Here is a 15,719-nt window from a genome sequence, read left to right as displayed (position 1 = left end):
AAAAATGCGGAGCCAAAGCTGGAATAAGCATCAGCATGGCACTCCGGTGATGAGCGCCTTAGATGAGTCCTGTTACTGCCACTCGAAATGCCCTAATAATGCAAGAGTTTGAGCACAGGGCCCTGTGATGGCAGACATATTCTAATGCACTGTAGGCTACAAAAGACAATGAGAAAGCAACTTCTATGATTTGAGTGACGCCAAGCCTCAAGGGCAGAACACTCCCCATCTTGGGCCTAAGTGCATTGGAGAATTAATGAGAGAAGAGACAAGTCATTTATTTGTGATCCCATTCATTTAGGAGGTCTCAGTTCCAGAATAGTGATTGACAGATCAGCCACTATGTGGTACCTCAAGGAACTCTTTAAATGACTTAGAGCTTCATTCCAACAGACAAATATTACTTCCCAATTGCTCTTTACCAAGTAGTCCTAAAAGACCAAAGGGGATGAGTAGACATTCTCTTGAGTGTCACGTATTCTAGAGATAAAACGTTTGTAGAGCTAAATGTCTGAAAATAGTTTCAAACAACATTGGTCCCTTACAACTGCTTTTCTATGGGTTGTTTTTCACACCCAGTCATGGTGTTGGCCATACCTTATCCTCTCTACTCTAAAAGCTTGAATGACCGTTCAACACTAATTCATGCTCTGGTGTAAATTGTCTTTTTGATAAATGGTTAAATGAGAAAGAAAATCATGTTTTTGGCAAATTCAAAATCACAAACTGGCTATTTGCGCATGACCTAATATGCATATAAATGGAGCTAAAGCTTTGGACAACTGACTGCAGCAGTGCACCAATCAGAACCCTTCATCAAAATTGTTAATGCATTAATCAAATTTGGCACTAAAGATTATTTTCAAAAATATTTTCTACTGCAAATAGATGGGGACTCAGATGTGGGAATCGTTTTCTCCAAAAATGGTGAATTCATTTGATGTTCATTTTGAGGACACATGTATCTACATATACAGCAATCCATAAAGAAAAAAATATAGTGATTAGGAAAATGATACATTTAAGATGTCTTCCTGGTTTGGAAATAGACAGGAAAAAGTGACATAGGGGCTCATTAAGATGGCGGACGGACTTGAGTCCGTCCACCATCGAGCCGGGAATTGGGGCCGTCCGTCTATATGGCGGCGGTCCCAACCCTGGAATTACAACGCAACCACCGCGGTGGCGGTCGCATTAGGCATGTTTACCATTGCAGCGAGTGCTGCAAGCAGGTTGAACAATCTCTTAAATGTGGTATCTTCTAGAATTCGTATATTAATAGTCAATATTTGTTGACAGTGAAATATAAAAACACAGAACCAAGATGAAAAGAAACTGCTAAAGTTAACAGTCAGGTTCTACAGATACTTCTTAAGGTAAGTTTATTGCAAGCATTTAGCCACAGCTGGCAAGGCAGCAAGAAGGAAAACAACTGCCTAAATGTCAAACTCCATATTCCATTTGAACACACTGAGTTCATGGGAGCTCAACATTCCAAATCAAGTCTATGTTCCTTCCACACCTCCCTGATAAATCCAACACATCTTCCTCTTATACACAAACAAAACAAAAATGTACCATAGAACCATGGCTACATTGTTTTACATGCCAAGACCTAATTGCGAATCATAACACATATCCCCAGAACCAGACTGATGATTTTCTTTCCTCAAGAGTACTTGTATGTGGACAGTTCTTCACATTGCCAAACCTAGCTAACAGCTTCTCAAAAAGTTAAAATGTTTACACTACCACAAGTGGCACCTCGAGTATTCAGACAACTACTTACTTCCTTCATGCCTAGTGGCCCACTTTGTATAGACACATTTTCTTTATTCCAGCATTTAGCACATCCAATCTGACCACATCTCTCTTCTCACACACTACCTTTTTAGCACCAGAACATTTTGACTGTCCTTTAGCAATTATGCCTGGCAATCTGACTCTGACCCAAACACCCTCCTGACCTTCCATGGCCTTTCCTTGTTTTCAGTCACATATTTTCCTTGTGCAACCCTACACCTTCCATCAACAAGCAACGTTTTCTCTTCTGAGACACTCAAACCACGCATCAACTTGGTTTCAGCCACTCTGCCCTTGAGCAATGCAAATGGTTATAAGCCTGTGATAGCATTAGGTGAAGCTAGAATAGCCCATATTAAGTCCTCCAGCTCCTGTTCCAATACAACCTATTCACAAATAATAATTATAAATTATCTTTAATAACCTAGTTGGAACTCTCAACAAGACCAGTACTCTGGGGATGGAACAGGTAGTTAGTCACATGCTACACACACCATTTGCTCATAAAAGTACAAAATTCCTCCGACATGAACTGCTCGCCATTATCTGTCACCAATTCAGATGGTGCACTTTCCCTTAAGAGGATAGCATGCAAAAACGTTACCACTTCCGATGTATTTATAGCTGTGACAAATTACACCTTGTGCCACAGAGAATAATGATCTATCATCACTATGCCATACATATGGCTTTCTCTTAGCATGTTCATGGGTCCAATAATGTCCATGCTCAGTTTGATCCATGGCCTTACCGGCACTAGTGCAACCTCTAGAGGGCTTAGCACTGTCACTTGTGACTTATGGATTAGGACACACGCAATCCACTCTCTTACCCAATGCTCCATGTGTCTGCTCATTCCTGGCCAACAAAAAGTGCCGCTGATTCTCCTCTTCATTGCCCTCATTCTTACATGCCCTTCATGTGCAACTTTGGTTATATTTTCTGAGGCACCACCAACAAATTTGCACGTCTCATTATGCCATCCAACATACTTAACTGTTCAGAAACCTCTTTGTATGTATTAAGTGAGCCATCCACTTTCCCTCTGGGCCAACCCTTATTTATGTATAACATCAACTCCTGTAGCACCACATCCAGAGTCACTGCCTCTTTCCGCTACTTTTCCCTTATTCACCCCATCATCGGTATTTGTGCATCCCACCACACAGAAGTCATTGTATCTATCCTCTTCCGTACTTGACTCTACCTTCAAATGCAAATGAGATAAACCATCAGCAAATACATTTTTCATATGTATCCTACTCTGAACTGGAATTCCTACAACCTGTAATGCCACCTAGCTATCCTAGGCATTGCTTTGCAAGCTTCACAGTTGTGAAATAAATGGCCCGATGGTTTGTGATCAATTTACAACGTAAAATCCAAACCCCACAAATGCTTTCTAAAGTGGTGAACCCCATTCACACACCCACCACTTCTCTCTATATGACAGAAAATGTGTATTCTGCACCTCGAAAAGGCTGTGATGCTAAAGCTACTGCTTTATCCCTTCTATGTTTTTTTTCCATCAACACTGCTCCTAAACCGTACTGACTAGCATCAGTAATATTGATGCATGGATCCCAGGTTCCAAACGACTTGAACTGTATGGAATCTGTTGTCTCTTCCTTAGTTATGCCAAACTCTTTGTCCACTTCAACAATTCACTAAATCTTTACACTTTTCTTCAATGATATCCTCACAATTTTAGTCCTTTCAGCACACGTTGGCACGGAACATGCATAAAACCCTAACATCCCAAAGAAAGACCACAACTGGTTCTTATTTCTCAGTGCCAGAAAATCTTTAAAAGCTTTCACCAAACTCTCCTTTGTCTCCACCATTCTGGCTGACAATTTATGCCCTAAGTAGTCCACACTGTCTATAGAAAAGTGGCATTTACTTGCCTTCAATGTGACCCCTTTATCTTTCAGAATAGACAACACTAATGCCAAAGTCTAATGTTCCTTCTCATCTGCTCCAAAAATTAGTATGCCATCCTCGATACAGCTGCCTTTGAAAAAAGCTTCGACCACATTCTGAGATACTGATGAAGATGAAGGTAAGCAGAAAGGCCTCAACTCAAATTTAAAAGTGTCACTCATGAATGATGTAAGGTTGTGAGAATCCTTACATAATGAAATCTGATGGTGCACAGAGGACGTATCTAGAGTGGTTAAAATCCTTGCCCCTTTAAGTGTAATCAACATTTCAGAAATAGTGGGCAAAGTCTATCAACCCATTTTCTTTCATTTAGGTCTCTCAAGTCAATACACAACCTTAGTGTACTCTTTGGCTTCCTAACTAGTACAACTAGTGAAAGAAATTCTGAACCCTCAATGAGCTAAATTATATCTTGCTGACAGAACTTCCTGAGTTCCTCCTTCATCTCTTCTCTCATGGAAATGGGGACAGGTTCGACTACTGCTTTCAAATTATTCAGGTGTGTGAACACTTTAATTTTTCCCAATAGATTACTAAACACGTCTGGAAATTCTTCAGTTCAGGCGTTTTTCCCTACAGACATCACATTCATCCTTTCAGTCTGCAAAATGGCCTGTTCTGGGCTGTTGGGATTCAACATGATCACCAGGGGTCTCTGATCCAACCAACCCAGTAAACATGGTGAACGTGCACTGTATAAATAACCAGTAACATAACATAGCATGAGCCACATACAGTGGGCCACTTACAGCAAGCTTTACACCTCACTCCCTTTGAAGTTCAGTCTGGCATCAAACTCCCCAATCACCTCAAGGGGGTTTCCTCCATAAGTTACAGACTTCACCTAAGACTTCTTCAATTGCACATTCCAAAGTTTTTTCCATTCTTCCACAACAAATAACATAAATAATGACCCTGAATTTGCCATCTTGTTGACACTGATTCAATTCACATGTATTGTACAAAATGGCTTCTTAATATTAAAAGAATTGAGTTCACTCTGTGCACTCGTTTTTTCTTGGTTTATTCTGTGCTTTACTTCTCCTTAAACTGAGTGCTACTCCATCCTTAGCACTATGTCTGTTAATGCCATAAAATGTAATGATAATGGATGTCAGGGTAGGAGAACCAGTCTCCTGTAGATGGGTGCACTTAACTATGAAACAGCTTTGTTTCTTATCCAAAGGTTTAATGCATCCTTTAATATAAAAAAAAAACTTTAGTAACAATATCTTCTTGATTTCATCATCAATTTATTGGTTTGTATTTTCTTTGCTTGAGATTCCAAATGTATTCATTTATTGCTGCATATTGCTGCTGCTTTATATACTGCACTTCGTATCCACAAACTTTTTTTCCCTCATGCGTGACAACATTAGAACATGCGCGTTCACTTTAAGAACTTGGATTCCTAACAACACTGAGATATATCATCGCACTAGTGTCTGGCTCAGTGCATACGAAGAAACATTTGCATGGAGCTCTCCGCATAGCACAAACTTTGCTATTGTAAACTTTGAGGATTATCAGGTGAGTTTAAACCCACTTCGTAAATATATCTAAGACGGGGTGTAATATTTTGCGATAACGCCTTTTAGACTTGCATAAACGCACATCGTAGTTGTTAGACCTGGCATCCTTGGCATGGTTTCCCCTAACCTTTTGCCTCTACCTGCTGTGCTGGATTTTGTTTTGCTGGTTTAGATGCTTTGGGCACTTTGCCACTGCTGATCAGGGCCAAAGTGCAAGGGCTCCCTGGTTAAATTGTTATTGTGATTGGTTATCCATGATTGGCATATTTGTTTTACCAGTAGGTCCAGTAAAGTGCACTGAGTGTACCAGGGCTGGTAATTCAGATGCTACTAGTGGGCCTGCAGCACTGATTGTGCCACCCACATTTGTAGCCCTAAATGGTGTTCCAGGCCTGCCACTGCAGTGTCTGTGTGCAGTCTGTGAACTTCCATGTTGTCCTGGCCAGTGTCAACACTTGCCAGGCCTAACCCTTCCCTTTTTTTACACATTGGACACCCCTATGGTAGGCCCAAGGTAACCGCCTGGGCGGGGAGGAGTGTATGTGAAAGGTAGGACATGTTCCAGTGTGGGAAACATGTCCTGATAGTGAAATACTGCCAATTTAATTTTTCACTATTGAAAGGCTATCTTGCCCATAGGTTAGAATGGGGAATGCTGTGTATCATATTTACCTGCATATCTTTCCAGAGCAGCAAGATAGACATATGGAGTGTGGTATACCTGAACTCAGAATTTGATAAAACATCTTTTAGGAAAGATGGTTTTACATTCTGTGTTTAAAAATAGCACTTTTAGAAAGTGGCTATTTTCCTGTTCAACCTTTCTGTGTGCCTCTGCCTGTTTGTGTATTTACTGTCTGGTTTGTGAGTGAAAGGGGCTGAGGGTGGCTGCAGGAGGCTGGGTGAGTCTGCACTAGACTGAATAGACCTATCTGCACGTATAGTGGTGGGAGGAGTTGCACCTGGGCCCTGAATAGGGCTGTGCCTGCCTGCCACAATGCTGGCTCCACCTCCTGCGATGTGCATGATGGCCCTGGCCTCCCCTCACACAGAAAGAAGACATGACCAGGCAGAGGGCACCCAGAACTGGTTTGGACTGGATCCTGGACCCTCACACATGTAAGAACAATAACTTTTGGGGTATAAGTAGTTGTGCTGAAATCCCAGTAAAATTAGACTACTTCTGCAATCAAGAGGTCTCTCCGCCAAAGAAGATCAGCTGAAGAGAGTGAGGACAAGGACTGCCCTTTCTTTGTGATCTGGGGCTGACTTGCAGTTTGCTGTGATTACTAAGGAAGAGGTCTAAGGAACTTTGTTGTGTGCTGCGTTCCCCTCCTGCTTTCAGAAAGGACTTTGCTGTGTGCTGTGTCCCTACCACCTCTCCAAGGGCATGAGATGAGCTGGCCTCCTGTTGAAACTCAGAGACAAAAAGTTTATTAAGAATCTCTAAGGACTCGCTCTGTCTCGTGAAGTCTGCCTGACTGACACAGTAAATTGGTTCCCCAGGTGCCAACAACGAGGACCGGCGCTTGCTTCCACCTGCCCTCGTACTTGCTGTCGTGCTGATCGTAATTGAGGCTGTGATCACTGCAACTGCCCCCTGAAATGCAGGAGCTCAATGTCTGGCCCCTGTCTCCCCTGTGCGCTGTTTCCTTTGTCCGGCACCGTTCACCGCAACCAGCCCAGGAAGACTAAAAATCCCTGAATTAGCCGTCACCAGCTGCCGCAGACCGGGTCCGCAGACCACCCGCTGTGCTGGGATTGGCCCAGCCGTAGCGATTACTCAGAAACACATGGAACCTTCTACTAGAGTCACTACCCTGGGCCGGGTTGCACAAGACTGAAGCCAGAAGGGTCGCCTAGGTACCAGGGACGCCTGAGTCAACGTCACCACTACGAGCAGAGGAGGCCGCCAGATGAGAAGCGCTTCTGCTTGAGGAGCGGAGGAAGGAAGTCTCGGCTCGGCTTACGCTGCACTTCAAGAGGCCCGCCTCTGTGGAAGCTGTATCGCCGGTGGAGAAAGGCTCCCGTCGGAGGCCCACTGAGAAAGAGGAGACACCTCAAGAGCAGCCCCAGGTAAACGCTCCCAGCCGCGCTGTGTCTTTGCGAGGCCAGGAGCAGGTGGAGAACCGGCGGGGGCTGCGAGTGTGTGAGAGGGTGCACCGTGCCCTTCTGATGATTACAAGTGGTGGGGGCAACACTGCAGAACAAGCGTCCTTTTGGTGATTGAAAGTACAGCGGGGGCATTTATTGGATAAAGGCACTATTTTTGGCAGTGACTTTCCACCCGTTAGGAACCAGGGTTTCACAGCCATACGGAGCTTACAAGTGCCCCTACATTTACAAATACGTTCTGTTTATAAAAGAACATTACCAACATGAACATTTTTCAAGAGATCATTTCTAAAGTAGGACTAATTTATGTACTTTTGGACTTTTTTGATCTGACCTAAACTATAAAAAGATATTATATTTTTATAATAACTGGTGTAGTGTCCATTTGTGGTGATTCACTGTATTACTGTGAGTGTTGGTGCAAATGCTTTACACATTGCCTTGGGGCTAAGCCTGTCTGCTCGTGCCGAGCTACCAAGGGGGTGAGCAGGGGTTATCAACAGTGTGTGCCCCCTTACCCTGACTAGAAGTAAGGGTCCCTATTTGGCCAAAGGTACTTGCCTCTGCCGACTAGAGACTCCAAGATGTAACAGTAGTGGTGTGCAACATTGGGTAGGACTGTGGTTTGGTTCGATCATTTGAATCTACTGGTTACTATGGGATGTAAAGGTTTATTGATACATCAGTATTAATCATCCATGCAATTTGCTCTCACATGTGATACAGTAATCTTGCGTTGACATTAATGTGTTTTGATGGATGAACTCTGTTATATTGTATATCAATTTGGAGAATCAGGTCAGGATTCCCAATTACATTTATATATATGTTGACACATGAAGTCATATCTAGAAAGGACAGAATGGGCTCTTGTTTCATGTCATTTTCAGAGACCACAGATGAAAAGGTCAATTTTGAACGCGAAATGCATTGGGTTGTTTGAAGAAATTGGATAATACATCATAAATGAATACGTTTGGAATATCAAGCCGAGAAAATATAAACCAATAAATTGATGATGAAATCAAGAATAATTTTGTACTAAAGTGTCTTTTTTTCATAATAAAGGATGCATCAAATCTTTGGATAAAAAGCAAAGCTGTTTCATAGTTAAGTGCACCCATCTACCGGGGACTGATTCGCCTACCCTGACATCCATTATTCTTAACATTAGACCCACTTACAAATGAGACGTCTCATTTCACTTGTAGAAAGGCTCAGTTCTTGTTGTTCTTCCTCCACCATGAATACTACGCTTCCTTCATCCCAATCAGTCTACTCAAATCAGGTTCCTTCCAAATAGTGTTACACTTTTAGATGACTTTGCTTCTTTACTTCATTTTGCTTTACACACTTTCCTGAAGAACACCTTTTTCCTATATTTGCCACATACTTTGTCAGTCGTCGGACAAAGGGGGGTGTTTCCTAAACGTTTTAGTGCTTCCAAAACAATAGCATTCAGGTGATTTTCTATCTTTCTTTCCTTCATTCTTAGACCACTTCGTCTTAGCTTTGTCATCAGGCTGCAAGGCCTGCACCTGCGTAGTCAAGGACATTTGTTCATAAACTTTGTTGTTGAAACTATCTCACTCGCTATTTCCATAGCTTTGTCTAATGTTAGATTTTTCTACTGTTAACTTCTCCTGCACATGTTTACAATTTAACTTTCCCACCAGTTGATCCTGTATTATCTCTTCCTGGATTATCTTAAAGTCACACGTGGCTGCTACCTAACAAAGTTATCAGCCAACTCACAGGCTGTTGATGCCTTCGATGTAAAATGTGTCACTCCATCATAAAATGTATTTTCTTCTTGAAGCACAAATCCAACATTTTGTGTAGCTGATTCATACTCATCTCTTACATCTCCCTCCCCCAATACAGGTAACACAGACAGATGATTCAAAACCTTGATGCCTTCTGTGTCCTAAGAGTGATGCATTTTTCTTTTATATGAAAACAACCCTTTCAATAATTTCCAAGTATGCTTTAAATTCTTCCTTCCATTGCTACCAATCTACCTAAAGTAAACCAGGCAATGACAGAAAAGCTGGCAGCGAAATCACAGATTATTGCATATTTGCCACACAACATAGACAATATAGATAATATCCCCGCAATGACACCCCCTTTTCACTGATTCATAAGAGTGTGCAAATCACCATGGTCCACACTCTTCAAGGTGTGTGACTCACCAATAGATTTAATGCAAGACCTTGTACATACAAGGTGTGTAAATCTCTGTGATCCACATTTTCTAAGGTGTGCGAATCACCAATGTATACAGCAGTCGCACAATGTTTCTCACCAGTTGCAAAACACAACATAACTGCTTCATCTATGGTGCCCTGGGCTAAAATATGTACTATGCATTAATAAACATAAATTGCTGCAAGGTCAATATTTATGGGCTTAAACTGATCTTAGAGTGCTCACGGTACCTTGAATGGCCCAAACGAATATGCTCCCAAAAGTGTCCATTTCTACATGGACATTGCACTGCTCGAAGCATATGATTTAGTTAATTGAGGCATGGTGGCAATATATTTAATCTGCCAGCCATTACAGTATGCTGCCACAACACTCCCAAGATGGTGGCATGTAGACTACCCACCGGATGACACAGGAGGCATTCCTGCGGTGACCCTGGGCTGACCTGATACAAACCGTACATGCAGTTCAGTGATGACAATGGGTGTGATATAGGCTCTTGAATGGGGCTTAAATTCATCTGGCCAAACTGCCTGACACTCAACCACATGCCCAAATGAACAGCTCCCTGTACACTCCAGGCATCCTTTGTCATATGCCCCTTACTCTCCTCAGTTGCTCTCTGCAGCTAGAACCAGCAGAACTCAAGTCACTCTGACACACTTTTCTCTGTGTTTTAACAATAGCACCACCCTGCTGGCTATGAACATGCATGTTCCATCTCTCCGGGTGTCTCCACTGAAAAGGTGCTGCTCAAATGAATATGCAGGCTCTGCAGATATTTCTTAAGTTAAGTTCATTGCAAGCATATAGTTACAGCCAGCATGGCAGCCAGAAAGAAAACAACTGCCTACACTTCATACTCCACATTCCATTCCACAATTCCATTCCACCACAGTGTAGTCATTGTAGCGCCACATTCCAAACCACCTTCCATGTTCTTTCCACACCTTCCTAATAAACCCAACACAGGATCTGTTTGATCACCTTTGGTACATTAAGTGTCTTGATCAAGAAACGTTTTACAACTAATTGACATCTGTAAAATACTCTGCGTATTTTATACTAAATAAACCTCTGTTTGTTTTTAAGAAAGTACAAAACATCCACACATAGTTGTGCTAGCAAATAATGAAAATTGAACTGAGGTAACCTTGACCGAGACTTGTTGCCTCACTGACATTCAGGGACAGTTCAAGTGTGTCCATTTTGCAGCATACTTAACATTCGTAAATACGAATATGTAAAAGAGAATAGACATTATGTCAACATACTAACTGTGGCTCAAAATATTAAACATTTTTTTCTTGGTAATGGAAATCTTCTTTTCATATCTTTCATTATTTATTTCACTTTAAAAATAGATATGCTTAAAATTTTCATGTACAACCTACTTAAATGTGCATCTTCCAAAAGCCATGAGGAGATTTTTTTTAAAGCAAATATCCTAATAGTTTCACTGTAAATGAACGTTTGGTCAGTCATCAGGTTCTACAACTATGCTAAGTTATTTTACACTTGAGATCGGCATGACACTAGATTTTGTAAATCAATTGAGATGTATTCGATCAACAATAGGTATGATGCCTATCCAGTCTATTGCTACCTTAAGGTTTGCAAGCAAATGTGGCCTTTTATAAGTTGGTCCTCTAGTTATTTGCTGATCCGAGATCAGGGGGGTAAATTGATCTATGTGGGAGAGGTCATCTTTGTGACGTTACTATATAGCACAAAAATTTACATTCTGGCCATTTTCTGACCCGATTTTTGGTGAGTGAAAGGTTAGTAAACATTTCCCAAAGACTCTGTTGATCCCTTTTGAGAAGGGTCCTACTTGCAGATATTTGCACATGCAGAAGGTAAAGCGGATATAGCATAAGGTATAAGATTGGGACAGACTCATTCCCTGCAGAAATCCAAATCACTTTCCACGTGTCACATTTATTTAGGTTTGATTCCATTCATGGCTGGGAGACATGGAATGGGTTTGTTTTGTAAGTAATTATTTAACAGTTACTAATTTCTGTCAGGTGTATGCAGTTATGTGCTAAAATTGTTTCCTAATTTTTTTCTAGACAGGAGTTGCTGGAATAATAAGCAACTGCAAAGTTTCATTTCTGTTAGGGATGGGCAACTTATGTGAAAGTGCATAGTAACCAAAAGCATTTCCAAAATAGGGCACAAATGCAGCGTTTTTAAAACACATTGGGGCATATTAACAAGCTGAAGTATCGCCGCTTTCTCGGCACAATTTGCCGAGAAAGCGACGATACTTCCCGCGCCCTATTAACAAGGGCATTGCAACGCCTGCCTCAAGCCCACTTTGCATGTCAGCGAGAAACATCGCTAATGACATGCAAAGTGGGCGTTCCCATGTCCAACCACATGTAAAATGTGGTTGGAGGTGGGAACACCCTATCACCAAGGCAGGCGTTGCGAGGAAAAGACCTGCGATAAACTCGTTTATCGCAGGTGTCCCAACGCCTGCTCTGACCAGGCGTTAGGCATTGATAACATGGGGGTGTGGATCATAAAGCTGAATCCACCCCCCCATATTATCAAGGCACACATTAGCGCGTGAAAACAACGCTTGTTTTCACGCGCTAATGTTCACTATCGCCGGCTATTGCAGGATTTACTATCGCCTACGTGTTGGGCGTTGATAATAACGCGCTAACACGGCGAAAAAATCCGGCGATAGTGAAATGTGCCATGTGCGTTTTGTAACGCACATCTTGTTAATATGCCCCATTGTTTTTTCTCATAGAAATAGCTTGAATTGTAAACATGGGCCAAGGGCATCTGCTTCAACATTAGCTGCCATCTGAACTGTACTTTTGAATTTGTTACCTGTTTACGTAGTGACTGAATCCAACCCATTCAATGTGGAAGTATGCGGTCAGCTTTCCAGAAATACAGTATTCCATTACTGTTTACAGAATTGTTTCTCATTTCTAAATGCTGGTTTTCCAATAGTAGGGATCAAATATATTTGACAATTGGAAATGATTGTGTTGATTGCGAAGAATGAATTGAACTCTAGATTCTACGTTTTTATCAGCCTAATGAGGCCGAATATATTTATTTTGAAAAATGTCTCCTCTTCTGCAAAATCCCTGTTTAAATTGTTAGCTACTGTAACATGCAATGAAAAGTGTTTAGAATATATATTTGATTCTTATATTTTCGGCTGTGCTAAATTATAGGAGTGGTATATGGTGGTATATGATGGTTGCTGTCAGTTGTGAAAAGAACAGAACCATTGACCCTGAATACCTCAAATGGGTTCACATTACATCATTTAATGTGAGGATGTTTAATAAACCTTTATTTTATTCTTCAACCAGATATTTTTACTTGAAAGTATTGAGCCTTAGAATGTGCTTCACTGGGTGTATCTCGTTATTTGTGTTTTCCCATCGATACAACAATAATTAAAAACAATCTGTTATTCATTTTTTATTATAAATTGTATTTTTATATTAATCAATGCTCTTTTTGTATTAGGTATGGAACCATTAATCATTTGCAGAAATGTTTACCTTACCTAAAAGAGAAAAGTGAGTTCATGAATGTCCTGAAAAACTTTCTTCGGGGTTCACCATTTTTGGGTAAGTTCACAAACCCAGATTCTCTCAGTTGTATAATATCAGCACATTATTACCAGAAGTAAGACACATAAAGACTGAAATATGGATATAGCAGATAAAAAATTGCCCAGTACCTGATCGAAATGCGTCTTTCTGAATGTTCTCATAGTCATGCCAGTCTTTCCGTTTTAGGCCATCTGTCCATGTGTACACTTGTCCATCAATGAGGCCAACCGGAAAATTCTGTTTCAAAAGAAAAGATTCATGTTAGGACTGACAATTGCATTGTTTTTCATGCCTGGATATTCATATATTTCTGTGCATGGTATAATCTTTTCTCCAAAGTTATATTAAATGTTTATTTACCTGAGCACTCACAGTTCAAATCAAACAAGTCAAGTCAAGTCAAATGATCTTTATTCGGAATAAAAACATCCATAAAAGTACATACAAAATACAACAAAAGCAATTAAATACAATGATGACATCTGGACAACAAATCTAAGAATGGTCAAGCAAGATCAATTTCATTTTCATATCTACACACAAATTTTGTCCCTTCATATTATATTAAAAACAGCGTTATACACAAGTTAAAAATATGCAACTAAAAATTCTCTAAAACGCATAAAAGAGATGCAGTGTGCAATTATTCTGCCTCAATATTTAAAGTGACTCGTGATCTGACAGCAGCTTTAAGAAAGCAGCTCACCCTGAATATAACTTCATCTGATCCCAATAATAAAAAAGACCTCAGGGCTAATTTAAAATTAGTCAATTCATGTTTTCTGCAATAAGGCATTAAATAATGGGCGGAAAGTTTTTTATAAAAACCACAAAAGAACAAGAAATGCATGAGGCTCTGTTTCATATTAGGGTTACATGGACAATTTAGAGTTTCTAGGTTTTTATTGTAACCCAAAGGGAAATTTAGTAGATTCACTATACTCCCATCTCGGAAACGAAACAGTAAACCCCTATTCCACCTACCAAGGTGCAGACGTAAATACCTATATGGTGGGCCAGGATGTTTAATGTGGGGTTCAGAATAGCCCATATATTTTGTAACAGTGCATTTAGTCAAGTTCTTCCTTTCCCGCTCCTCTCTATACAGGTCATATAGTGCCCTAAAAATAATGGTCTTATGGGAACGATTTATTAAACTTGGTGTAGTGAACAGAGAACCCTGCCCTACACTTTCAAGGCAATCTTTTACCGCTTTTAACCATGGTATACAGGATGCCCTGTCGCATTTTAGGCAATCTAAAATTATTTCACGGGTCAGAATGGCAGCCGGGTTATTCCATATCCTTAGCCAAAAGAGTGCTGGTCTGGATCTTACAAAGTCCTCTATGTATGAGATGTTTAATTCGTTATGACACACATAGTTAGGGGAACAAATGACCTCCCCCAGCACCTTCCGGCAGAACCTATTTTCTTCCATTTGGATATGGGAACAGTTTGTATAACCCCAGACCTCCGCACCATAGGTGCCAGTTGGCATGCATTGGGTTTGATAGATCTTAACTAGTGGAGTAATTACGTCTGCATGGTTGGGTTGCCTCAAAGAAATAACACAATTTATGGCTTTACCCAACTTATTCCTAGCATAAGATACATGTGCATGCCACGAACCAGTGTTTGAAAATAACAACCCCAAGTAGGGGAAAGTACTGGTACTTTTTAAAACATTTGACCCTGATTTAATCTCGGCGATTTTATAATTTTTAGGGCCACAGCTCATGATTAGGGATTTTTTAAAATTAGTTGTCAGGCCTAAATCGGCCATAAAAAGAACAAATCCTGAAATTAGAGTCCGAAGTGCCTTGGGGGTGCGGCCCATCAGGACAGCATCATCAGCGTAGAGAAGGGTAGGTATAGGGACTCCATTCACGTGGGGTACATCTTTTGTTAAAATACCCAGAGAGCTGCTTAAATTATTAATATACAAAATAAACAGGAGGGGGGCCAGCACACACCCTTGTCTGACACCCCTGCCAATGCTGATGTCATCAGAAACTTCACCAGATTGCTTTATGCGCACACATGCTTTTAAATCACGATGTAAAAAAGCTAAAAAGTGGACCAAATGATCGTCTAAACCATACTCAAGGAGGGTGGACCATAAGCGGGAACGATTAACAAAATCAAAAGCGGAACTCAAATCCATAAAGCCAAAATATAAAGGGGATTTCTTAGCAATGTTATATTTTGCCATAATTAGGCTCAGGTTTAAGCATTGTTCCACCGTTCCAACGCTACTACGGAAACCAAGCTGGCTGGGATGTAAGATCTTATTCTCATCTGCCCAAGTTCTGATCCTTTTAAATATAACCCGCCCCAAAACTTTCAAGGTGTTATCAATTAATGAAATGGGGCGGTAACACCCCGGATCCAGCCTGTCACCCTTCTTAAAAATGGGAACGATTGTGCTGCAAGACCATGTTTCTGGAATTTGCCCGTTTGTTACATTATTAAAAACATTGCATAATAGTGGCGCCCAAAAGTCGGGCTCATACTTCAA

At 40.9% G+C, this 15,719-nt stretch overlaps 1 protein-coding gene across 1 annotated transcript in view; it reads right to left on the bottom strand.

Annotated features, from left to right (window-relative positions):
* LOC144820363 (polypeptide N-acetylgalactosaminyltransferase-like 6) overlaps positions 1-15,719 on the bottom strand; it is an 859,921-nt gene that overhangs the window by 375,404 nt on the left and 468,798 nt on the right. Inside the window, exon 3 of the mRNA XM_078677924.1 lies at positions 13,330-13,438. Within this exon, the coding sequence (XP_078534050.1) occupies positions 13,330-13,438 (109 nt within the window). The remainder of the gene's footprint in view (positions 1-13,329; positions 13,439-15,719) is intronic.

The sequence above is a fragment of the Lissotriton helveticus genome, chromosome 2_1 (genome assembly GCF_964261635.1).
Source record: "Lissotriton helveticus chromosome 2_1, aLisHel1.1, whole genome shotgun sequence".
NCBI classification, from domain to species: domain Eukaryota; kingdom Metazoa; phylum Chordata; class Amphibia; order Caudata; family Salamandridae; genus Lissotriton; species Lissotriton helveticus.
Note: the sequence above shows the minus strand (reverse complement) of the source record. Positions and strands in the feature narration are given on the sequence as shown.